Below are 24,434 nucleotides of genomic sequence, written 5' to 3'. Positions count from 1 at the left end.
ATCCCTTGGAGTTGAAACAAAGTAATAACAAAGAATTAAACTCTTTTTTTTTTAAGATTTACTGTTATTTTGTGAATGTTTGTTTGCATGTATGTGTATTACATGTCTGTCTGGTGCCACACAGAAGCCAGAAAAATATGTGGGAACACCTGGCACTGGAATTACAGTAGGTTGTGAGCTGCTATGTTGGTGCTAGGAACCAGATCTGGGTCCTCTGCAAGACCAGCCTGCTCTTAACCACTGAGCCATCTCTCTAGCCTCAGCACTAAATTCTTAAATTTGAATTATAAAAATCTCTAGAGTGTTTTTGAAGTTCCCTCTCTTTGAAGTCAAGCTTCAAATTTCCTCTTCACACTATAACTTCTGGTGCAGTCAACAGCTGTATGAACATTTCTGATATTTATACTAAATTGATATACACATTCACAATGGTAAAGGGTCTCTAGCAAATATGAACACACAGCCTGTCAACATGACAGTGAAAGAGTTAAATTACTGGACACCTGAACTCTCCATGAACTCTTCAGCTCAGAGTTCTCTTACCCCTCCCATCCAGAGATAGTTCCCGGAGCACTCCTGAACTTTTTACCCCAAGGTACCCCCTCCCAATTGGAAACTGCTCCAGGAACATTTTTTAGATAAGGGGTCTCCTGGAAAAAACCTAGTCCTACCCCTCCCAACTGAAGACTATGCCAAGAACATTTTTGAGATAGGGGCCTCCTGGTACTGTCCCAGAATGTTCCAATAGATCGAGTACATTGCCAAAATATAGGACACGACCCCTTGGTTATGTAAAGCCCCTTGGCAGAACACCTTGGTGACGTAAAACTTGTACTTTTTACCTGGCTATTTCCTATAAAAGCTTGTGAAAAGTTTGAGCTAATTGCCGAATCTCCTCTGCACCTTGCAGGCTGCATGAGATCCGACCCCAGATATCTGGTATATGTGCTTTTTGTATGCTTTCTTGTCGTTGCTGTTGCTGTATTAAATCTTACTCTCTATACATCTTAAGACCGGTCTCAGTGTCTTCTTGGGTGCGCGGCTGACCCGAGGCTTGAGTAAGTGCCTCCCTTTGGGAGTTTTGGAGTCTTTCATTTGGTGCGTTGGCCGGGAATCAGCGCGACTACCCAGAAGTCCTGGACCCACTCAGAAGTAAGATTTACTGTTCTGCTTTGGTCTGGTGTCTGTGTTCTGTTAGTTTCTGAGAGGCCAGGTAGGCTGTTCTGTATCTGGCGCGATCGCGGTTTCAGTTTTGCAGACGCTCAGTGTGCAATGTGCACAGTGAGACCGCGCTCCGGGTAGGAGCGCAGGGTGTGGACAGACAGACGTGTCCAGGTGTCCACCGTCTGTGCGCCCTGGGAGACGTCCCAGGAGGACAAGGGGAGGACTAAGGACGCTTAGTGGACCCCTCTGGAGACCGGGTGGGTTCGAGTCCCACCTCGTGCTCCAGGTTGCGAGATCGTGGGTTCGAGTCCCACCTCGTGCTTTGGTTTTTTCTTTTGTCTAAGTCTCGTGTCTGCTCTCGTGTCTGCTATTATTCTAGAAATGGGACAATCTGCTGGGTGTGTAGGTGTGGAACTGCTGCATTTGTGTATTCTGAGATTGTGGGTTTATTCTGACAGTGGCTGTGAGAGGACGACTGTCTATGGCCTCACGGTCCGCACCCCAAAAGAGATGTTCCAAGGGAGACCCTGGAAGGAGTGCCCAGGGTACAGAACAGTCAAAAAGACCTGGCTGTTGCCTGGCAGAGTGAAAGAGAGAGAGTGTTCCCTCTGCCAGAGCGGGAGTGAATGTGGAATCCCACCCCTATCAGGAAAAGGAGTCAATGTAGAATCCGACCCCGTCAGAAAAAAGTGTTTGGCTGGTTGTGTAAGTCCAGGCGTGGACGAGTGTGCTTGTTTGTGGCCACATGACAAGACTGTGTGTGTGTGTGTGTGTTAACCCTTTGTCGACTGTAGACTTGGACTGACGTCAGGACAGAATTAGTCAGCAATGGTTTTAAAAGGAAAAAAAAAAAAGAGAAAAAGAACCATCAGGCCGGTCTTGCCCACCGCGCTCTCGGCGAGGCAGTGCCAGCGGCTCGCAGCGGGTGGGCAGCGCCGGCCAGCCTGGCTGCGGGGCCATCGTGGGGCAAGACCAGCTGCCACCGGCCGACAGGGGCAGCACACGGTCCGCACTCGGCTGGGGAGCCCCAGGCTGTTCAAAAGAGAACCTAGATGCAGAGCCGGCTTTGGCGGCGCAGTTATGCTGGTGGTGAGTGCGGCCGCCTGCCGGTCCTGGAGTGGCCGTGAAGCCTGCCCCAGCTGGGGAGGGGCCGACTACAGCCGCCGTCCCTCCTTTGGCCCCCCCAGAGTCTACCCGCACTCCCTTGTGCCTGCCTGACTGCGTGCTCCCTCCCCAAAGACAGTGCAGAGAGCACAGGGCGTCTATCAGGTAGTTAAATAGTTAAATTGCTGCCTCTGCCTGCCTGCCAGCGTTTGTTTGCCACTCCCAGGAGTTTACACCGCATTCCGGCGCGCAGCGGAGACTCCGCTCTGGGCTCTTCGCATCAAAGGGTTTGTTTTCAGCCTTTGCCTGCCTCTTGGGTGGGAGAAAGGCTCATTCTCCTGCCCCCTGTATCCTGTCTCTTGTAAACAGAAAAAATTGTGTTCATTTTGAGATATCAGTGTGCAGCCAGATGTAAGAGCTACACTCCCTTCTCTGCCCCATGTGTTTTCTCTTCTCAGGCACTGCCCTGAGCTGTGTGAGTTTGTTCTAAGCTCCGGTGAGGGAGACATACAAGGTAAGGAGCACCTGACTGCCAGGCTCTGTTGAGGGTCTCATGTCTGTGGGACTAGAAAATGTCCCTTCAATCTGACCTAGGTTATGAAAAGTTACAAAAGTTAAGAGAAAGATAGAGGTCTGCAAAGAAGAATTGAGAGCAAAGCTTCAGCAGACTCAAAAGAAATAGGTTAACAGTAAAAAGAGGTAAACTATGAAAAAAGTTAAGTGACAGAATATAGATGTAATAATTAGATCCATTGCAGTTAAGAAACAGGAGCAAAGAGAGATAAATGACAAAGATTAGAACTTAGCACAGTGATACTTGCTAATAATACTAGCACTTAGAGATGATCTGTAAGAAATAGGGAGCCAGAAAATTTTCAAAAAAGATAAGAGAAATGAACTGCTGGTCACAAAAGTCAGGGAGACTAGAAAACTTAGTACCTGGCAACAAAAAAAGAAAGCTTTTGGCTAAAGATCAGAGTGTTTGCTGTTGAAAAAGAAGAACACTGGGTGAGAGACTGTCCTAACAAAAAGAAGAGGAGCCCCCCCCTCCTCAAGACAAAACCCTTCACCTGTTCGTGGCTAAAAATAAAGAGATAGAAGAAGGGGTGCTAACACAGAAGCTGAGTCCTTAAAAGAGACCGGTGGTCTACCTGTTAAAAGCAGCTAAAAAGAGACTGTGTTTTCATATTCCTCCACTAACCAATGCAAAGCAAGTTTAAAAGGTTCCTGGACACTACAGGTCCTTGCAAACTGTGGATCCCAGGTTCTGCTGCATTAAAAAGATAAACAGCCCCTCGTATAAGAAATAAAGAACAACCTTGGATGGCCTTGGATGCTATTGAGACTGCCCTAATGTTGTCCCCAACTTTGGGACTCCTAAATGTGACTGAGAACAAAAGTATTGCCAAAGAGGTTCTTACTCAGAAATTGGGACCCTAAAAGACCAGTGGCACTTGAAAAATTAGACCTGGTGACTGAGGGATGGCCTGCTTGTCTGCATATAGTGGCTTCTGGTCAGGGACACATGATTCAATTGTTTCCCTGGCTGATGGACACATTATTAGAGCTTTTTTTGACAGAACAAGTGACTTTTGCTTCCCCTGCTAACCTGCTGAGTCTTCACCTACTCATCGAAGGAACTTTGGCTCAGAAGGCTGAACTCCTGGCGCTAACCCAAGCCCTGCGGTTGGCTGAAGGCAGAGACATCAAAGACAAAGAAAAAATTCTGGCCCTCCTAGAAGCTCCTGAATGAACTGGGTGAGTTGGGATATCGGGTATCGGCTAAGAAAGCTCAGCTATGTCGTACCGAGGTGCCGACGACGGAAAGCGGTGGCTCACCGAAGCCAAGGAAAAGGCTGTGATGCTGATCCCAACCCCCACCACCCCGCGCCACGTGAGTTTCTGGGAACGGTGGGCTTTTGCAGATTCTGGACTAAAGAAAAAGTCCCATTCACCTGGACTGAGGAACACCAAAAAGCCTTTGACAGCATAAAGGCAGCCTTGCTTGCAGCCCCCGCTCTGGCTTTGCCAGATCTGATTAAGCCTTTTACCCTACACGGATGGCAGTAGCCTCATGGTTAAAGGTAAGCGGAAGGCGGGGACAGCAGTGCAGCAGTGGACAAAAAGCAGGTGATCTAGGCCAGCAGCTTCCCTAAAGAGACTTCAGCCCAAAAAGCTGAACTTGTGGTTTTGATACAAGCTTTATAAATGACACTGACAGCGGGTATGCTTTTGCCACTGTATGGAACAATATGCAGACAAAGAAAGCTGTTGACATCTGCAGAAAAAGACGTTCTCAATATGGATAAATGATACTGCTCACATAGTCATCAAGAAGACTATTAAAGAAAATTTTTTTCCAAGGTTCAGAGTGCCAAAAGCAATAGTTGCCCAGGTAAGTCAGGGTGTGGCCAAGCATTTAGAGGTCAAATAAAAATTACATTGTGTGTATAGACCTCAGAGCTCAGGATAGATAAAAATTAGTTTAAAACTCTAAGACGGACCTTGACAAAATTAATCGTGGAGACTGGCATGGACTTGGTGTTCCTTCCCTATGTCCTATCTCTTGATTCAGTTTTACTCTGTTTAAGATCCTTTATGAAACTCCTATGCCCATCATAGTCTCAAATGATGTGTTTAAACCTATGTTGTTAATAATGCTCTGTATGCTAAGTTAAAAGGGCTTGCAGGTGATACAGAAAAAAGTCTGGTCACAACTGGTTACAGTGAACGAGCTGGATATCCCAAGGACATCTCACCAGTTCCAGCCAGAGATCTGATCTACGTGCACCTGCGTCATGCCCAGACCCTAACTAAATTAGTTATTGAGACTGGCGGTAAAGACTGGGTGACCCTCCTTCCCTTTGTGCTTCTCAGAGTCCGAAACACACCTGGACGTTTTACTTCTTTGACTGAGTCTAGCAGGATATTGGATCCCTGTGTTGACTCTTTCTCACCCTCTGCTCTGTTTACCCATTTAAAGGCCTTGGAGGTTGTCAGAACACAGATCTGGGACCAGATCAAAGAAGCTCATGCACCTGAGACTACAGCAGTTCGGTCCTTGTCAGATGACATCGCACCGGCACTCTTGAGCCTCGGTGGAAAGGACCATATCTGATACTGTTAACAACTCCACGCCTCCCACGTCAAGAAGGCTCCTAGCCAGGGTAGAGGCAACCATGAAGACAACTGGACGGTGGCAACTACTGACAATCCTCTTAAACTTCGCTTGTGTCGTGGGGGCCACCCTAAGCCTAGGGAACGACAACCCTCTTGCCCCGATTCAACAGTCATGGGAAGTGCTTAATGGGGAGGGAAACATTGTATGGGCAATCACTGCAGCACATCCCCCTTGGACTTGGTGGCCTGATCTCACACCTGACATTTGTAAGTTAGTAGCAGGATCTCCCAATTGGGACCTCCCTGACCATACTGATCTTAGTAACCCACCCCCTGAACAGCGGTGTGTTTCAGGTGGAATAGGGAACATGTATGGGTGTTCAGGGCAGTTCTACCGAGCTAATCTTAGAGCTGCACAGTTTTATGTTTGCCCTGGTCAGGGTCAAAACAAAGAGCTTCAACAAAAATGTGGGGGGGCATCAGATTATTTCTGTGGCAAATGGACATGTGAAACGACAGGGGATGCCTACTGGAAGCCTTCCTCTGACTGGGATCTAATCACGGTAAAACGAGGTAGTGGTTATGATAAGCCATATCAAGGAGAAAGAGATCCCCATAAATATCCAAACTATGGCGACCTCCATCCAAATGAGGCCGCCATAGGAGCTTATGGGTGTGCTACTGAAAACAGCCCCCCAGGACCATGCAAAGGTAAATACTGCAACCCCCTACTTATAAAATTCACTGAAAAAGGAAAACAAAATCGTTTAAGTTGGCTTAAAGGAAATAAGTGGGGTTGGCGTGTATCCAGTCCACCGAGAGACCCTGGGTTCATTTTTACAATCAGGCTAACAGTGAGACCTTCCCTATCGACCTTAGTTTCCCCACCGCCCCTAGATACAAAAAGCCGTCTGGTCAGTCTAGTTCAAGGAGCTTTTTTGGTGTTGAATAGGACTAATCCTAATATGACTCAATCATGTTGGTTATGCTATGACTCTAGGCCCCCTTATTATGAAGGAATTGCTCAGATCAGGACTTATAATACTACTTCAGATCATTCTCAATGCCTTTGGGGAGAAAACAGAAAGCTGACTCTGGAAGCAGTTTCAGGAAGTGGACTCTGTTTAGGCCAGGCACCTCAGGATAAACGGCACCTTTGTAATCAGACCCAGAACATCCAGCCTAGCAAAAGTGGTCAGTATCTGGTGCCTCCCATAGACACAGTATGGGCTTGCAATACCGGTCTCACTCCTTGTGTATCTCTATCTGTTTTTAATAGTTCCAAAGACTTCTGCATTTTAGTTCAGCTTATTCCTAGACTCCTGTATCATGATGATAGCTCCTTTTTAGATAAGTTTGATCATCGGGTCCGTTGGAGAAGAGAGCCCATTACCTTAACCCTGGCAGTACTTCTGGGATTGGGAGTAGCAGCAGGAGTAGGTACAGGGACCGCTGCCTTAATTCAGACCCCCCAATACTATGAAGAATTACGTACAGCTATGGACATTGATATTAGAACTATAGAACAGTCTATAACTAAATTAGAAGAATCTTTAACTTCCCTGTCTGAAGTAGTGCTGCAAAATAGGAGGGGATTAGACTTATTGTTCCTTAAAGAAGGAGGACTTTGTGCTGCCCTAAAAGAAGAATGTTGTTTTTATGTTGATCATTCAGGAGTAATCAAAGACTCTATGGCCAGACTTAGAGAACGCCTAGATATGCGTAAAAGAGAGAGAGAAAGCCAACAAGGATGGTTCGAAAGCTGGTTTAATAAGTCCCCTTGGCTTACCACTCTCCTCTCCTCCATAGCAGGACCCTTAATTATACTTATGCTTTTGCTCACTCTCGGCCCCTGCATTCTTAATAAGTTAGTGGCTTTTGTCAGAGAAAGAATAAATACAGTGCAAGTTATGGTATTAAGGCAACAATATCGGGTCCTTCAGGAAGCCGGTACCCAGCTCTAAGATTAGAGCTTGTCCCTAAAAGAAGGGGGGAATGAAAGAGTTAAATTACTGGACACCTGAACTCTCCATGAACTCTTCAGCTCAGAGTTCTCTTACCCCTCCCATCCAGAGATAGTTCCCGGAGCACTCCTGAACTTTTTACCCCAAGGTACCCCCTCCCAATTGGAAACTGCTCCAGGAACATTTTTTAGATAAGGGGTCTCCTGGAAAAAACCTAGTCCTACCCCTCCCAACTGAAGACTATGCCAAGAACATTTTTGAGATAGGGGCCTCCTGGTACTGTCCCAGAATGTTCCAATAGATCGAGTACATTGCCAAAATATAGGACACGACCCCTTGGTTATGTAAAGCCCCTTGGCAGAACACCTTGGTGACGTAAAACTTGTACTTTTTACCTGGCTATTTCCTATAAAAGCTTGTGAAAAGTTTGAGCTAATTGCCGAATCTCCTCTGCACCTTGCAGGCTGCATGAGATCCGACCCCAGATATCTGGTATATGTGCTTTTTGTATGCTTTCTTGTCGTTGCTGTTGCTGTATTAAATCTTACTCTCTATACATCTTAAGACCGGTCTCAGTGTCTTCTTGGGTGCGCGGCTGACCCGAGGCTTGAGTAAGTGCCTCCCTTTGGGAGTTTTGGAGTCTTTCAACAGTACCAATTTATAGGGTTTTCTTGTTGCCAGGAATTGAATGCAGGGCTTCATTTATGCCAAACACTCCTTCTACTACTGAACTATACCACAACCCCCCACTAAAAATTTGGCCAATTATTTCTATTTGTAAAAGTGTTCTAAGATTGTCAAAGGAGGTCCCACGGAGCAAGGAGCTAGGACCAGGGCTGGGGTAGAAGAGGTGGAGCTTGATGCACTCTAGTCGATCATAAACTAAGAATTTCTAGAGAGTATCTACAACCTTAAGGCACATGAGACAAAGAACATGCTATTTGGACTGTTTCTTCCTTATTTAACCCATTATTTCTAAATTCCAGTCTTCACGCCAGCAACTTTTACCTTTTCAATCAATGTGATCAAAGACTCACGATTATTCTCCCATTCTTGTCGAAGCTGAGAAGCAGGTGGGTACTTGCAGCAAGACAATTCTAATGTGATCTCAAAACAGTTGGCCCATACATAATTGTAATCTTGCATACCACCTGCGGAGTGACAGGAAGACAAGTTTATTTACAGAAGAAAAGAATTCCACTCCCGAAAAGACTGGTGAAATTAAATCATCAAACTTTTTCCATGTATATATTATGTTTCCATTAAGTTGTATGAAATTGAAGAAGGCTCTTCAATTATATAAACTAAAAAGGAAGGTTTATACACACTGGGAACTCGTGTGTGTGTGTGTGTGTGTACATACATACATATATATATGAGAAATACATTTAACTGGTAGGATGAGCAGCTATAAAAAGTATGATTAAGGGGGCTGGAGCAATGGCTCAGTGGTTAAGAGCACTGACTGCTCTTCCGAAGGTCCTGAGTTCAAATCCCAGCAACCACATGGTGGCTCACAACCACCTGTAATGGGATCCGATGCCCTCTTCTGGTGCGTCTGAAGTCAGCTACAGTGTACTTAAGATATAATAAATAATAAATAAATCTTTTTTTTTAAAAAGTATGATTAAATCAACTAATAACAGTTGTAGCTGCTTATAATTTCAGACCAGTTCTGTTTTATATGTTTGCAGTATTTCCAGAATGAAATGAATTGTATGAGGTAGTTATTGCTACTGTGCCCATTTTACATATGTGAGAGGTCAGGCAAGGGTACTAGTGAGCAGGCACTACTCTAGTTATAGTGAGGGAAGTGGGGAGATGCCCACTGTGGCTTTATACTAACTGACGGAACAGAAGTGCTTCGAAACGAGGTTGAGTGATGGGAGCAATGTAGGATCACAAAAGGCTTTGGCACTGAGCAGTGTGTGTTATCAAGAAGGTAGCAAGAGACAAAGAGGCCATCTAGGGTGGCACAGCTACATCACTCAGGAAACGATAAGAGAATGGACTCCTGAAATGTGAATAAAGGGGAGAGAACTGGAAGATTAGTGCTCACAGTTGACCATCGTTCTCACATTACGCCTACACAAGCCCACACATTCACTTGCACGAGAGTTTTACCTCATCATTCCTGCTGCTTGGTTTTTCTCCCATCTTCTTTTAGGAGGAAGAATGAAGAGTGGAGGAGGGGGCATAAATTCTCTATGAGCTCACCTTGCTCCTAGAGCGTGGGCACCTAAACATACAGAGAACCAGAAGCCTCCCACCGCCTTTTGCCTGTGAAATGGGCTCTGACCTTAGTCATTTCCAACATCCCTGAAAGACACCCCAGAGCTCAGGTTTGCTGAGGGTTTTTATTTGTTCATTTTGGGGGGCTTGTTTGTTTTATACCTAGAACTCATCAAAATCCTCCTAGGATAACTGTCCCTCGCCCAACAGGCATCCTCTCTCAGCTGTCTCCTCCACCCCTGGCAACAGAAGATACAAATGTGCATTTTGAGAGTTATCTTTCTCTAATTCTTGGTACATCTTAAATGATAAATGCAAGATCCTTCAGCACTCAGAAGAGAAATACACAATCCCTTTTATAGACTCAGCACTAAGAGGTATCCTTGATCCTTGAGTGATAGCTCTTCTCTTTACAGACTGAGAATCTTGGGCTTTGTTTGTTTTGTTTTGTTGTAATTTTAGGTATTATTAACATGGCCTTTATTTCTTTATTTGCAAATGTGAGCATTAGGATCACAAAGGACTTGGAACCCTCAGACACCATGGTGTTCAAGAATGTGTGGTAGTTTGACGATACAAGAAAGGCAACACTTGGGAGAGAGAAACATTCTGAGATCTGTCTACAGAGAAGTCAGTGTCACATAGCTCACTTCACAACTCCAGCAAAGAACAGAGCTTAGCAACATCATGGAAAGGCCAGTACCACGCTCAGCACAAGAGACATGATGCTGACAACACAGTAAACAAGCCTAATAAACTTATGTCCATCCATGCTAACCAAATGCTTGTAAACAAGGACAAGTTATTAAAATTATTTTTAAGGTTAGCATAAAAGCATTGAGTTTCATATTTATTTTCTTTTTAAATTATGTTGAGGTGCTGGGAGACGAGCCTGGGACCTCTTGGGAGATGTAGAGACAAGTCCACTACTGTCCAGTTGCATCTCTAGCAGAGGTTTGTTTACGATCTAGAGGTGACAAACAGCTATAGCAGTAAAAAGAATATAGAGATGGAGAGAGGGCTCTGAGGTTAAGAGCACTGGCTGCTCCTTGAGAGGACCCAGGTTCAAATCCCAGCACCCACATAGCAGTTCACAACTGTCTTTAATACAACACCCTCACACAGACATACATGCAATACACATGAAATATAAATGAATTTAAAAAAGAAATACAAGCATGGTATGCAGGTGACATGAAGGCTACACACAATGTAAATACATTAATGCCAAGGAACTGGACACTTACAATTATTATTTTTTTTTTTTTTTGGTTTTTTCGAGACAGGGTTTCTCTGTGTAGCCCTGGTAATTATTAAAATGGTTGTGTATTATGTATACTTTGAGATCATTTTTAAAAACCAGCAATGGCGATATTATAGGCCTATGCTAATAGTTTCAATTTTAGGGCTGAGGGGCGGGTTAGGGTTAGAAAGGTTTCTTGGGAGGTGTTTTATTGCTGCAGTTTTTCCAGTAAGGTACTGAAGAAAGGTGGGTAACTCTGGGCCAGAAAAGGGGTCTTGAGGAGTCAGAAGAATGGAAATGGAATTTTACAAGTGCTGGGCAGGGTCCAACATATGCTGTTTGAGCAGTAGTGATGCAAGCTACAGGATGAACACATGTGAATCTACTGAGAGGTCAGCCTGGTGAGGGAGCCGAGTCTAAAAGAGGCTGGGGAATAGAGGAGGCTGCATGAAAAGACTGTGTTTTGCTGTTCTGAACAGGAAAGTGGCATCAGGACTGGAAGGTCTTCTGGTCCAGAAAAGAGGAACAGCGAATGAGAAAGAGGAGCAGCAGCAAGAGAGGAGAATGGGGAAGACACACAGCCTAGTTTGGCACCTTTAACAATGATTCAAGTAAAACAGACTTTGGCTTAAGGGTGGTGGTGATGAGATGGGAGGGAGGAGGAGAGGGAAACCCTGACAGGATCTGCTGACTGCTGGGAGGTCAGGGAGAGGAAAGAACTAGAAAGGACCGCAGACCTGACAGCTCAACCACAGACAGAAGATGCTTGGCACAGCAGGCAGAGGGGTGTGACAGCCTAGGTTCAGAGCAGGCTAAGTCTGAGTCTGAGGCATGTGCACAACAGTTAGATAGAAATATCCAAGAAGACATCCTAAAATTAAATTTTAAATCATTTGGAATGAGGCCATTTAAGACTAGGAAGATAATTCATTCACAGCAGGCACTGTTCTAGGTGCAGGGGATAAAGTTATGAAGAGACAAATTCTACATCAAGATCACGTACGTCTTGGGCAAATCCAGAAAGTATCAGCTAGTGAGCAGTGTTGCACAGAGCCATGTGACATCTAGAGGCTGTTAACAGTGGATGCTGGGTGATCAGGAAAACAGCTCTGTGACGAGGGGCTTCATGGCAGCAAATCTTCCTTGTTAACTAGACTCTGTTTAGAAGCACGCTGCAGTCATGGGCACGGCTGTGGGGGTTTCCAAGGATGTTAACTGAAGACAGAAGCCCCGCGCTGAGAATGAGCAGCACCAGCGCCCCCCTTTCTCTGTTTCCTAAGTGCAGACAGCGTGACTATACCTCACTCCCCCACACCATGCCTTCGCTGCCATCATACATTACATCCCCTTGGAGATGAAGTCTAAGTAAATCCTTCTTCCTTTAAGATGCTTCTGTTGGGTCCTTTGTCACATCAACAAGAAAACTAATGCATACTACTGAGCCAAAATATGAAAAACAAGACAGAAACAGCTGGGTAAATGCTACAGAGAAGAGCATTCTGGGTAGAGGGCAAGACTTGTCAAGTTAGGGAACTGGGAAGATAGCCTCTGTGGTTCAGAGAAATGGTTCAAAAAGAGGTTGAGTGATCTTAGCAATGCAGGATCATATAGGGCTTTGGGACTGGGGATAGCAAGTTTGTAAATTTATTTTAAGTACAAACAAGACTACTGAAAAGTTATCACTTTAGTCTAATTCTGTTAATAATATATTTATAAGATAAAATTTGGTGCCATAATCATATTTAATTACATATTACAATAATGTTATTTGCTGTCATAGTTTGGATGTGTTTTGTCCCACAATGGCTCATGTCCTGGAAGCTTAGTCCACAGTGTGGTGAGATTATAGGTGACTGAGCTTTCAAGAAGTAAAATCTAACAAAAAGTAATAAGGTCCCTGGGGTGCTGCCCTTGGGAGGGATTAAAACAGTTCTGATAAAATCCCAGTTAATTCTCAGAAAGAGTCTTTACAAAGCAGGCCCACCATCACCTTGCATGTAGCTGATTCTCTTTATTTTTCTGTCTTATCACTGTCCAGTCTAGAGGCCCCTCACCAGAGGCTACTGATAGACCTGCCCAATTGGAACATTCTGCCTGTTAGCTACATCTTCAAAACTGTGACCACAATGTCTGAGTGAACAGTCTAGAGAAGAGCCATGCATTTGGCCTCATAGTTTCAAGTTCACTCAGTTCAAGGCCATGTGGACTCAGGAGCTTGGACAGAACATCAGGGTGGTGGGAATGGCAGCTCAGGAGGTTCTTTGCCTCACCGTCATCAGAAAGCAAGAACAGGGAACACAAGAGGATACTCAGGTAAGATACAGTCCTGAAAGGCATTACTTCAATGATCTCCTCCTACGACAGGTCCTACCTCCAATTTCTTACCACTTTCTAATAATGCCATCAAATTATAACTCTATGCATTAGGTTGGAGCCCTCCTAATCTAATCATTCCTGGAAGCGCCTTCCAGACACACCCAAAAGAATGCTTTCCAAATCCCCTAGATATTTCTCAGTTAAAGCACAGTGATAATTAAGATTATCCATTGGAGTCTCCAAAAACATGAGGTAAATAAGTCACTTGCCCTTGTAATAGCAGTCCATCACAGAATAACAACTACATTCATGATGTTGTGTGACAGATCTCTAGAATTTCATCTTGCAAAACTGAAACCCTGTGCCCCGTGAACAGCTCTCTCTTTTCTTCTCTTCAATTTCAGTTTCCTCCTGAGTTCTACTTCTTTATGACTGGCTTCTTTCATTTAGCATTACTGATAACAACACAATGGCCACTGTGTATAGGAAATTGAACTAAGATTATTATAAAAATATAAATTAAAAAATATGACTAGCCAAAGTTTAGCCTTGTTGAAGAAGCAAAACAGAGAACACATGAAAAAAAAAGCAATGTGACAGCAATATTAATATGAATTCATCTTTTTTGCACAAGTGAAATTTAATAACCACTTTATTATAAATATGGCCAACTCACACTTTAGTCATGCCAGAGGTGGTGAAACAGACCATAACAATATAATAACAGCACTGTAAAAGAACCAAACTTGGGTTCTAGCATTCTTTTATCTGTTGTTTATTTTTATTTCAGTAGCAATTTAGGAAATATTAACTAAAGAAAGCAGAAGGATCAAGTTTATGTAACATTATAGAGTGTTACCTAATCTGGTTTTCAGATGTAACTTTTATTGGTCTACAAGTAGCCAGTTCTAATCATTGGCACAAGTATACCCTCATGGTAGTGAGCAGGAGAGCTCAGAAGTCTTTTAACAATAAGGTTGTTAAAAGATCTGGGGTTGAGGGGGAGTTACAGAGATGACTCAGTGGTTACAGGGAGCACGAATTGCTCTTCAGTGAACCTAGGTTCAGTTCCCAGCTCACTGAGTTATAACTCCAGTTCCAAAGATCTGACACCCTCTTCTGGCCTCCACAGGCACTGCACACACAGGGAAGTACATCCATGCAGGTAAACTATGCATACACATAAAATGATAAGCAAAATCATTTAAAAAAAAAAAGATTTCAAAGTACATCTTAGTAGTCTCTAGTCCCATTAGTATTAGCTTCACAGTGCAGAGCCTAGTGACATACAGACTGTCAAAACCTTGACATGTATGTCTCAAGTTTCCTTTGACAACTTATATTTAAGTTAAACAGAAAACCATATAAAATGACATTGGAAATAAAAAAGACAACTTAAAAATAGTATTTTGGGGCTGAGTGTGATGGAACACATCTTTAATCCCAGCCCTCAGGAGGCAGAAAGGCAGATGAATCTCTGTATCCCAGGCCAGCCTGGTCTACCGGGTGAGACCCTATCAAACAACAATGCTACTTGGGGGTTGGTGAAGACACTCAGTGTAGGAAGCACAAGCAGCATAGGCCCTGGGTTCAGACACCAACATCATACCAAAAAAGGCAGAAATAAAAAGCATCTCCACCATAATCAGAAATTGTGACACAAAAAGGTTAACAATAAAAGTTGTAGGATTAAATGTAATAAAATGTATGACATATATCATTATCATAAAACTTACTGTGGGAAACATAAAGATATAACATTTTCCCAATTTAATTTATAAATATTAAATATAATGTTAAGTGAGGTCACACAATCTCAGAAAGAAGTAAGTCATGTGTTCTTTCTCATATATTTGAAGATATTTATCCAGAAGGCATAAAAGCTTTACCATATGGCATATCAAATAAATTCCTTCATCTATATAAAATTTAATGTAAAAGTTAAATCATAAACAAAACTATAAACCAATATGAATAAGTCTATGTTCTCAGAACACCTTTCTTATTTTGTTATCAAAATGTGAAATCATTAGAGAACAACAGATTTAGCTACCTAAAACCTATAAAATATCTTTAGAAATACTAGCATAAAAGTTATAATTGTACAGCTAGAGTACAATGTGCCTATCCAGTCTCCATGTGATGGATATTCCAATTTTGGTTTTGTGTATATATGCAATTATTTTTTTAAAAGGTATACATAGATCTTATAGTGGAGTATTTTCATGCTTTCTGAGTAAATACCTTCAAATGGCATGAACAAGTTTATGTTTAACTTTGTAAAAAGTATGATTTCTTTTCTTTTTTTTTCTTTTTTTCTTTTTTCTTTTTTTGGTTTTTCAAGACTGTCCTGTCTGTAGATCAGGATGGCCTCGAACTCAGAAGCTCACCTGCCTCTGCCTCCCAAGTGCTGGGATTAAAGGCATGCTCCACCACTGCCTGGCAAAAGTCTGATTTCTAAAGTGGTTATACCAATTTCACAATCTTACCAGCAACGGTGGTCATTGAGCAGCTATGCATTACCTAGGTAAGTTCTTAAGTGACTGGCCGATTGTAAATGTCTTGGCAGTCTAAGAGATGTGCAGTGGTATCTCACTGTGGTTTTAATTTGTAATATAATTAATATTCCACAATGCATATCCCTTCCTAAGAAGGGACATCTTTCATGAATATATTTATCACTATATTGGAAAAGCTGTGAAGCCAGGGACTTGGAAATGTTGCGAATGTGAGATGTTCACAAGGGTCTCAATAGCTTATCTATCAAGTCCTGGCTCCTGAACTACACTACTACACTACTCCAGGAGTGCGCATCTGCCCTGAGACAGCACGCTCAAACCACTGAAAACTGAAGTACCGAAGAGGTCCAAGACTGACTTGAGACATACAGAGGACAGGCATCAAGAGCACCACAACCATGTGAACTGAACTGATAAGAATCACACCCCACCTAAGGCGAGTCTGAACTCATAGTTAAACCTAACTAGGTCATTTCCTGCTAGGACAAGCACACACAAAATGTACCATAAAAAAACAGGATTTAAACAAGGAAAAGCAGGAGGAAAGAAAGGAGTGAAGGAAGGAGGGAGGGAGTTTTATGGACAATGTTAAGGGTTTAATTAAGCACTGTTGTTGCAGGAGCATCAGGTAAAAGGAGCCACCACACTGTGGCAAATACTTCACAACTTTGGCAATGGTCAAAAAATAAAATCTATTCCTAAATTTCTAAAAACCAAAAACAAATTAAAAGCTCCCTGAAAGCAGACAGAGAGCAACAATGCAGGGAGAGCTCTGGAGTGCACAGGAAAGACCTTTCAAATGCCTACTTCTACAGCTCCTCAGTACAAACAGTCGCTCAGGAGGCTCTAGGCAAGTATTTTAAAGGGGTTAGCAAGACAAAGCATGGACAACACCTCACAGCCCATAACCTGGGAACACCAACACCTCCTTTCAGCCAATATTCCGAGGTTTTACAACCAATAAAAAATATTCTGCAGGAAGAGAGACAAAACAGACATCCAATAAGAGAAAACCAGAGAATCTACTGAAAGCTGACTGACCTTAACATAAACTAACATAGAAATTTCCTCAGGTAAAAGATATAATGCCCAGCAATAAAGGACAAAAGAAAAGCAGCAGATGTAACTGTCTGGGAAGTGTATAAACTATTTTTAGCCTGCTGGGGTGGCACATGCTGTCTGTAACCAAGCACTCAGAAGGCAGAGGCAGAAGGGTTTCAGATTTGAGGCTAGCCAGGGCCATACAGTAAGACCTTGTCTTTAAAAATCAAGGGCAAGGACAGTCGCTCAGTAGTAGAACACGTGCCAGGATGTACAGCCCCTAGTAGACACACATACACACACACACACACACACACACACACACACACACACTAGTTTACTTTCTCATCAATCAGAAGGCTGAGAAAGAAGCCTTTATGATCATAAATTTAAAGCCAGTCTGTGCTACACACAACAGCTTATCTCAAAATATAACTTCACCCACAAGCTCCCAAAACCAGAGATATAAGAGAACTAATTAAAATTGTTTTTAAAACCCAAACCTACCTACCAGTGATTATATATTTAATGAAAATGTTACAAACCAAACAGAACAAAACATCAGCAACAGCTGGCAACTACAACCTGGGTTATAGAGTAGATGACTAAAAGAAATTGTCTAAAGGAATTACCACTCAGTGCCGGAGATCAGGTCACCTCATGTAGTGGTACAGATACGTTAAAAGTAAGAAGGGCCCCAAAAAGGCCTGGAAAACCAGATGCTACATGAACATATGTAAAGGCTGACGAAGGGCTTGGGACATTAGGTCACTGGAGAGAGCTTGCCTAGTGTGTGCAAGGTCTGGGGGTGAATTCCTAGCTCCACAAGCATGAACACAAGGAGAGGAGAAAGAAGGGGGGGGGGGAGGAGGAGAGGGAGACAGGGGAGAAAGAACACAGAGTGAGAAAAGCCATGACATCAGATGTAGTACTTTCCAGAGGAATACAAAGATATGATAAAGGGTCAACTCCACTAAGGCAATCTACCCTAAGTGTGAGTATCTAAAACAGGACTGCAAAATATAGGAGACAACTGATAGCACTAGGAAGACAGATCCACACATCTACCTCAGCATTCTTCAGTAATCATCAGAACGAAGGGGCAGGGGCAGCTTGTGGGAAGCCACATGTGCCGTTGCAGAGTGGCGCAGGCTACTGCTGGCCACCACGCATAAGTTTGGGCAAACAACCAATGTGTACTTATGCAGCAAAGTTTTTTCGCCAAAACACTGCCTGGCCCCCGGTGTGATAATGAGGCTCTGCAAAGTACTGAGAGAATAACCAATCAGATGTGAGACATGCAAATGAGGTATGATAATGAGGTACTGAGAGAATAACCAATCAGATGTGAGACATGCAAATGAGGTATGTTAATGAGGTACTTACTGTGAGATACTGAGAGAGAGTAACCAATCAGATGAGGAACATGCAAATGAGGCATAGTGCATAACCAATCCGGGTGTGAGACACGCCTCTCCTAGGCCTATATAAGCAGCACCAGTTCTGGGCTCGGGATCTCTTCGCCTCTACAATCAAGCTCTCCCAATAAACGTGTGCAGAAGGATCCTGTTGCAGCGTCATTCTTGCTGGTGGAGTTGGACGCACAAGAGCAGCTGACTAGGTCTAAGGCTGTGTCTACTGTCCCCACCCATCGGCAGCAGAGTACACATGCTTTCCAGACACATACAAACATTCATCAGACACACACACCGGGTCATGAAACAAACAGGTTTAAAGGAGGGAAATCCTGCTTTGTGTGTTCTCTGGCCACGGGGGAAGTGATCTAACAAAGTACTTTCCTTGATAAAACCCCGTAAGAGGAACGTACACTTGCTTTACTACGGCTGCCTTCAGAAGGAATTCATGTATTGCATTACCCCCTTAATCTACAGCTTTCTCGTGACTCAGAAGAACAGAAAACAAACTTATTTCACAGGAACAATCAACAAAAAAGCTATCCTACCTTTAGAAAATCAAAAGTCTTTAGTCATCAGTTTCAATTCATAATTTAGAAATTTCTTCTAAAATTACCTAAAAACCTGGAAACAAATGGAGATACTATCTGACTTATGAATAATTTAAGAATTTTTTTGTGAGCTGCCACAAATACACATCAGTTGACTTCTGTGTTAAATTTAACATTTTTTTTCCAATACTAAATGTCAAAGACCTTGTAAGTATAAGGAAATATAAGCAGTTGGTTTGGATCTGTTGGTTTGATTTTTTTTTTCATCAACACAAGACCTATCCGCACAAAGTGAGCCTGCACTGTAACAGGAAGCAAACACTGATCCGTAAACAGATATGATGCTACCACCAGCAGCCACTGCCAAACTCAGTCAAGACATTTACCTATTTTTTTTAAAGGCTAATATATAATTTGATTCAACATAAAGAAGAATGTCAGATTTCACAATAACATCTGAATACGGGCAAAGACAATTTTAATTTGGGGAGTAAAATATTCAGCTATAGGCATACCTTAAAAACATCTTAAGAACAGTAGAAAGCATCTGCCATTTGTCTTATTAATAGTGGTAGTAAGCAAGCCTCTATGGATGCTTAGTCTCCTAGGGGGCCATCCAAGCCAATGATCTTCACCTTATGCACACTAAATTGAAAAAATATGCAACAGCTCACAAATTATTGATATCTGTGGTGCTGAGTATCAAACCCAAGCAGGGCCTTAAAGAAACTAGGCAAGCACTATGCTGCTGAGTGATCCTCCCAACTTACCTCACAAATATTGAGTTGGTATCCAAATGTTTTAATCTTAAATTTGAGCAGTTGTAAGCAAAATAATATCCTGCATAACAAAATGTTAAATAAAACTTCAACGTTACTTTAAACATATTCAAATAAATGAAAATGGCATAGAAGTTTGATTTTTAGAATCTTATTTTTCTTTTATTTTAAAAGCTTATGCCTGTGGATACTTCTGCTTTTATGTATGTCTATGCACCCTAAGTGTACAGTACCACATAGAGAAGAGGGGGTCAGATCTCCTGGAACTGGAGTTACAGATGACTGTGAGTCACCAAAGGGAACCAAACCCAGGTCCTCAGAAAGATCAGTCAGTGCTCTTAATCTCTGAGCCATCTCTCTAGCCTCCAAAGCAACTATTAGAACCTGTCCAGGGCTACAACAAGTTATCAATGCCAGTATTAATTGCTATGGGTAAGCTAAAGGTTCTCAGATCAAATGATCCACTCATAGGCATTACTCTTTGTCTTCCAACTCATCTTCATCTGCTTTAAGATACTCAATTCACCTCTGTAACAGAACAGGCCCCTGTTACTGATTTAAGCCCAGAGATCTGGCTTTAAAGAGGGGGGAGACTTCAAAACAGTCAATTTTTTATTGAAAACTACTACCCCTTCACTCCTCTCTCTTAGACTGAAGCTTCCATGTTAAAACAGCAACTATCAAGCTAGGCCCTTGGAGAGGCAGGCAAGTCTCTAAGTTCAACACAAGCCTCATCTACAAAGTGACTTCCATGATAGCCAGGACTACAAAGAGAAACCCTGTCTCAAAAAACCAACCAACCAACCAGCCAGCCAGCCAAACAAACAAACAAAAACCAAGCCCAATGCCAACTAAAAAACCCCAACAACTTCCCCTCTTCCAAGGCTGAATTAGCATCCCAGAAACTGTACTTGTTTTATTTTATTTGTGTTCTGATTACTCTCTTAAAGTACCTGTTTAATTTTTAAGTTAGATGCTGTAAGAAAATAACAGCAACTGATAAATAAAGCAAGTATAACAATATACTGTACTGAAAGTCACGTGAATATGCTACTGTCTTTCTGGAATATACTCATTTCTCTTATTCAGAGGTGATGTGAGCATTATTTGAATTGGACCACACAAGATTTGAAAAACCAAGTGGAAACCAGACACTACTGGGCAGGGAGTATACAGAGTGTGGATATTCTCATTGAAGGAATGAGTCATGTCCCAGGCAGGATACAGGCAGAATGATGTAAGATTCCATTGTGCCACTCAGATCAGTGTATAATTTAAAGCTTATCAATCACTTATGGCTGGAATTTTCCATTTAAGACTTTCAGACTATGACTGATGACTGGTAACTGAAGCGTAGGAAAGCCTAACTTCAGATGAGGGCAGACTTCTCAGAGTTTCTAAAGGTAGTAAGAACATTTCACAATTTCAATTTCTGTATGTATAATAAATGATAAGTTTGCATTCCAAGTTAAATGTTAATAAATATACCATTCATTAAAAAGGGTAAGGAGGCACACTGAACCAAACAAGTGAAAAATGCAGGTTCAGGCAGGCAGGCTTTCTCTGTGTAGTCCTGGCTGTCCCGAAGGAGTCACTTTGTAGACTAGGCTGGCCTTGAACTTACACACTTGCCTGACTCTCCCAACTGTGCAAAAAAAAAAAAAAAAAAAAAAAAAAACAAACAATTTTAAGACTTTAAATTCAAGCTGCCTAATTCCTACCAGAACTTGTTATTTGCACTCGGGTCACTTCTGTGAGCATCCATTTCCTTCACCACTCCCACTAGATACATATTTGCTAGTGATATGATTCTACAGAACTAGATGTAGTCCTGCCTGGTCTCGGTTCCCACTTGGTCAATACTCTCTCACATCTCTGAATTGTATTTTTCCTTATAAAAGTGTTCTTGATCATCTGAATTACACAGAAAAGGGGTCATGGACTGAAAGCACCTAACTCACAGACATGAGCTCTGGAACCTGAGAGATGAATCCTGGCCAGCATACGTGGCTCTCCCTTGGTGAAGGCTGAAAAGGCTCTCTGAGCCCATCATCACATTACAAAGTACACAAGCGTGCTGATCCTAAAGGCCAGGCTCTGTACTAGGGCGGACCACAGCTCAAGGAAGCAAACGCATGACTCAAGAAGCAGCCAAGTGTTCTGTTTGAATATGGGTTTATATCCTTTTTTTCCCCTTTTACATTAAATAGCTCTCAGATTTAAGAGGAGAAAGAAAAAGGAAGAAAGCTTCCACCAGGTCTTTAACGTACAGGACGAGGTGAGACAGAAAGCAGTTGCTAACACAAATTTCACCATCATTCCTACTTGTGAACCGTGAACAGGTTGACGCTTGGTGCTTGAATTGTCAGCATCCCTTCATGAAAACCTCCTGCTACAAACATTTTTCACTCTGGAGGCGAAAAATCACCCATCTGTTCGACTATGTTCTAGTTGGAATTTGACTCTAAGCAATTAAATTATGCCAGGAAACTGTATCGATTCAATCTTCAGAACTGTGGACTGACATATGCCCATCACATGTCTTACAACCCTCAGCCTCTTTTCACTTTGATACTGCCAAGGCTCTAGAAGCTGTTTCTTTCTTCTTTTTCTCTTTCTTTTTTTTTTTTTTTTGAAAGATTTGTTTATTTTATACATATGAGTACACTGTAGCTAACTTCAGGTACATACAACAGAAGAGGACATCGGATCCCATTACAGATGGTTGTGAGCCACCATGTGGTTGCTGGGAATTGAACTCAGGACCTCTGGAAGAGCAGTCAGTGCTCTTAACCACTGAGCCATCTCTCCAGCACTTAGAAGCTGTTTCTTAACAGCTCCTTGGTACTTGGGAAGATTAAGTAGTACCTCGCTGTTACTCTTCTCCCACAGCAAGGTGAGGCTCGGGTGGATCTCTTCTGAGGGTTCTCCTTGACCCTTCACCAGCACTAGTCCTGTGATTCATCTTGCACACTTTTTATTTATTTATTTTTTTTAGTTACTCTTCTCTTCTATATTACACACTTACTGCGGTTTCCCTTCCTCCTCTCTTCACAGCTTTCCCACCCCCTCCACCCCTCCCACAAATCCACACCTCTTCTGTGTCCCTTCAGAAAAGGGCAGGCCTCTGGGGATGACAACCAAACATGGCATATCAAGTTGCAATAAGACTACACATATCTCCTCACATTAAGGCTGGATGAAGCAACCCAGCAGGAGAAAAAGGATCCTAAAAGCAGGCAGCAGAGTCAGAGACAGTCCTGCTCCCACTGTGAGAAGTCCCACAGGAAGACCAAGCTACACAACTATAACACATATGCAGAGGACCTAGCTCAGACCCAAACAGGCTCCCTGATTTTCTGAAACAATTCCTTATACCTCTTATATCCCCTTCATTCCCATGTAATCCTGTGGATAAAGCCCTTATCATCAAGAGATCCCATTCCAGATAACGATAAAAACTCTCCCTAGATCCCCTTCTTCTAGGATTCTGTTCCTTTCCACACAGAGTTAAAGGTGATCTGAAATGAGCAGTGCCACCCTGCCTAACACGAGTGGGCGGGCATCACATTCATGGTGTTAAAGAAGAGGACGTTCTGTGGTGAGGGCAGGAGAGTGAGTTACTTGGAGGCTTTCTAGAGGCACGGTGACCTGTAAAGGTCCGTATTTGCCAGCAAAGGACAAAGAGTCCAGCGCACAGGGGAGGCAGAGGAAAAGGCTCGATAAGTAGGTTGGATCAGACTCCATCCATTGCAGCTCAGACCTGATCCTATAAAATGTGAGACCAGCAGGCATGGCAGGCATAGAGCCTTTCAGATTTCCTCCATGTGTTGTTTTGTTTTTACTGCATAGCTTTAAATACTTGTAAGACCCTGACACACACTTCCTAAGCCTGACAACTATACCTCGGATTAGTAAACAGACGTCAGAAGCACACATGGAGCACTGCTCTGCACTGTTCTTCAGGTCAGACTGGTTTGTCTCTGCTGTTCAGATCCACTAGTCTTCATGACTGAACAGCTACTGAGAGAAACTAAACTTCTTATGATCCTTAAGGACTCATCTTTTATTAATAGCAAATGCTGTGGTTTATCTTTCCAGTTATGCATTGCATATTTAATTCTTTGTTTTATATTCCAGCTTTCTGGTATATGCCCTATTTAGTGACATAGGAAACATTCAAGCCAGCACACTTCAGTGTTTAGAGCACATTAGTGCTGCTCGGAGTAATGGCCATTTAGAGGAAGAATGTGAATATCCACATGATCAAAGGAGTTCACGCTTATACAAACCTGCTCTGGGTATGTGATGTGCTATCTGCTCACGTTTCATAACTGATGAAAGATTAAAAACAGAGGGAAGAAGCCTCAATAAATCAACACACTGTTTCCTTCTTCCAAAGAAAGGGGTAAAATATCATAATTGCCAGTTCGAAAAGGCTCAGTGCCACATTAGCAACAACTTAAAATCCAGAGCAAAGCCCCATAACTATAAAGCATTGCAGCAGCTGTCTCAACGAGTAACACTGTGCAGACATGGGAACAGCACGAGGCTGGCTGGTGCTGACGATATTTCTGAGTAATTTTCTGTCTCAATAATCATTCAAATTACAGGGAAGACAACCCGAGGTAAGTTGTAGCTCAGTCTTCACCATAAATGACTGAGGTGTATAAACAAGCCAGGACAAAAGAAAAAGGAGTTATCATGTGCAAATTGTAAGATGTTTGTTCCTATTAGAAAAAAAATGAAAGCAATTCAGTTCTATGGCAACAGTGATCAAAAGCAAAGCTGTTCCAAGGTGGAGGTGGTGCCCATTACTGGGTTGTAGGAGACGTTAGTGGGTTTAGACACACTTTTAAAATAAAGGAAATATTACAATGGCAAGCTAGTTATCAGGTGCTTGCAGTGATGGGAAGATAAACCAACCAAGGGCCTGCCGTGTGCTAGGTAAGTGCTCTACCACTGAGCTACATCTCTGGCCCCACA

At 42.7% G+C, this 24,434-nt stretch overlaps 1 protein-coding gene across 1 annotated transcript in view; it reads right to left on the bottom strand.

Annotated features, from left to right (window-relative positions):
* Window positions 1-24,434, bottom strand: part of Cpd (carboxypeptidase D) — a 74,083-nt gene that overhangs the window by 36,880 nt on the left and 12,769 nt on the right. The window contains exon 3 of the mRNA XM_021176197.3: window positions 8,361-8,503. Within this exon, the coding sequence (XP_021031856.1) occupies window positions 8,361-8,503 (143 nt within the window). The remainder of the gene's footprint in view (window positions 1-8,360; window positions 8,504-24,434) is intronic.

Source organism: Mus caroli, unplaced genomic scaffold, assembly GCF_978045245.1.
Source record: "Mus caroli unplaced genomic scaffold, Mus_caroli_1 scaffold_13, whole genome shotgun sequence".
Lineage (NCBI taxonomy): Eukaryota > Metazoa > Chordata > Mammalia > Rodentia > Muridae > Mus > Mus caroli.
This window is presented reverse-complemented; position numbering and strand designations above follow the sequence as displayed.